Source organism: Ursus maritimus, unplaced genomic scaffold (genome assembly GCF_017311325.1).
Source record: "Ursus maritimus isolate PB19 unplaced genomic scaffold, ASM1731132v1 scaffold_34, whole genome shotgun sequence".
Lineage (NCBI taxonomy): Eukaryota > Metazoa > Chordata > Mammalia > Carnivora > Ursidae > Ursus > Ursus maritimus.
Window position 1 is genome coordinate 26607075 of NW_024426008.1, and position 636 is coordinate 26607710.

Here is a 636-nt window from a genome sequence, read left to right on the forward strand (position 1 = left end):
GCCTTCCCCGGCAAGCAGCCGCTCCCCACACTCGCAGAGTCCCGGGCTGGGGGCCAGCCCGCCCCTGCCGCCGCCGGGCCCCTCCTGCAGGGACCGCCTGTCCTCGCAGCTCTCCACGCAGCACTCCGGTCCTGCGCCCTCCGAGGGCGCATCCACAGAGCCAGCCGCGCGCTAGGCGCCCCGGGGCGTCACCACGTCGATCAGACCAAGGCCCCCTCCGGGCTGTCACTCGGGGAGGGTGATACTGGGCACCCAGTCGTTGACGCTGCGGCTCTCTTCGCAGAACACGCTGAGCTTCTCCAAGGCGGGGTCCTTCCACGCGTCCTCATTGGGGTTCTGCGGGGAGAGCGCAGAGGTCAGCCTGGCTGGCCGCTGGCCGATGGCCGATGGCCGCGGCGGGGCGACGCCGGGGCGGAGGCGGCACTCACCGAAATGAGGATGCAGTGCAGGTCTCCCGGGGCTGCAGCCTCGTCGCCGGCGCCCACGATAGCCGCCAGCCGCTGCACGTCGCCCACGCGCACGATGTCTATGTCGTTCTCACAGCAGAACGCCTGGATCAGCGTAAAGTGGATCTGCAGGGCGATGTCGCCCTCGTCCTCTGCGTCGGCGGCCAGCACGCAGAAGGTCACGTTGTCG

The 636-nt window shown here is 70.8% G+C and overlaps 1 protein-coding gene across 1 annotated transcript in view; it reads right to left on the reverse strand.

The window, feature by feature from the left end:
- Positions 1–6: 6 nt before the first annotated feature.
- LOC121100141 (growth arrest and DNA damage-inducible protein GADD45 gamma-like) overlaps positions 7–636 on the reverse strand; it is a 2245-nt gene continuing 1615 nt past the window's right edge. The window contains exons 2-3 of the mRNA XM_040620391.1: positions 429–635; positions 7–336 (exon numbers count right to left, since the gene is read on the reverse strand). Of these exons, the coding sequence (XP_040476325.1) occupies positions 226–336; positions 429–635 (318 nt within the window). The 3' untranslated portion in view covers positions 7–225. The remainder of the gene's footprint in view (positions 337–428; position 636) is intronic.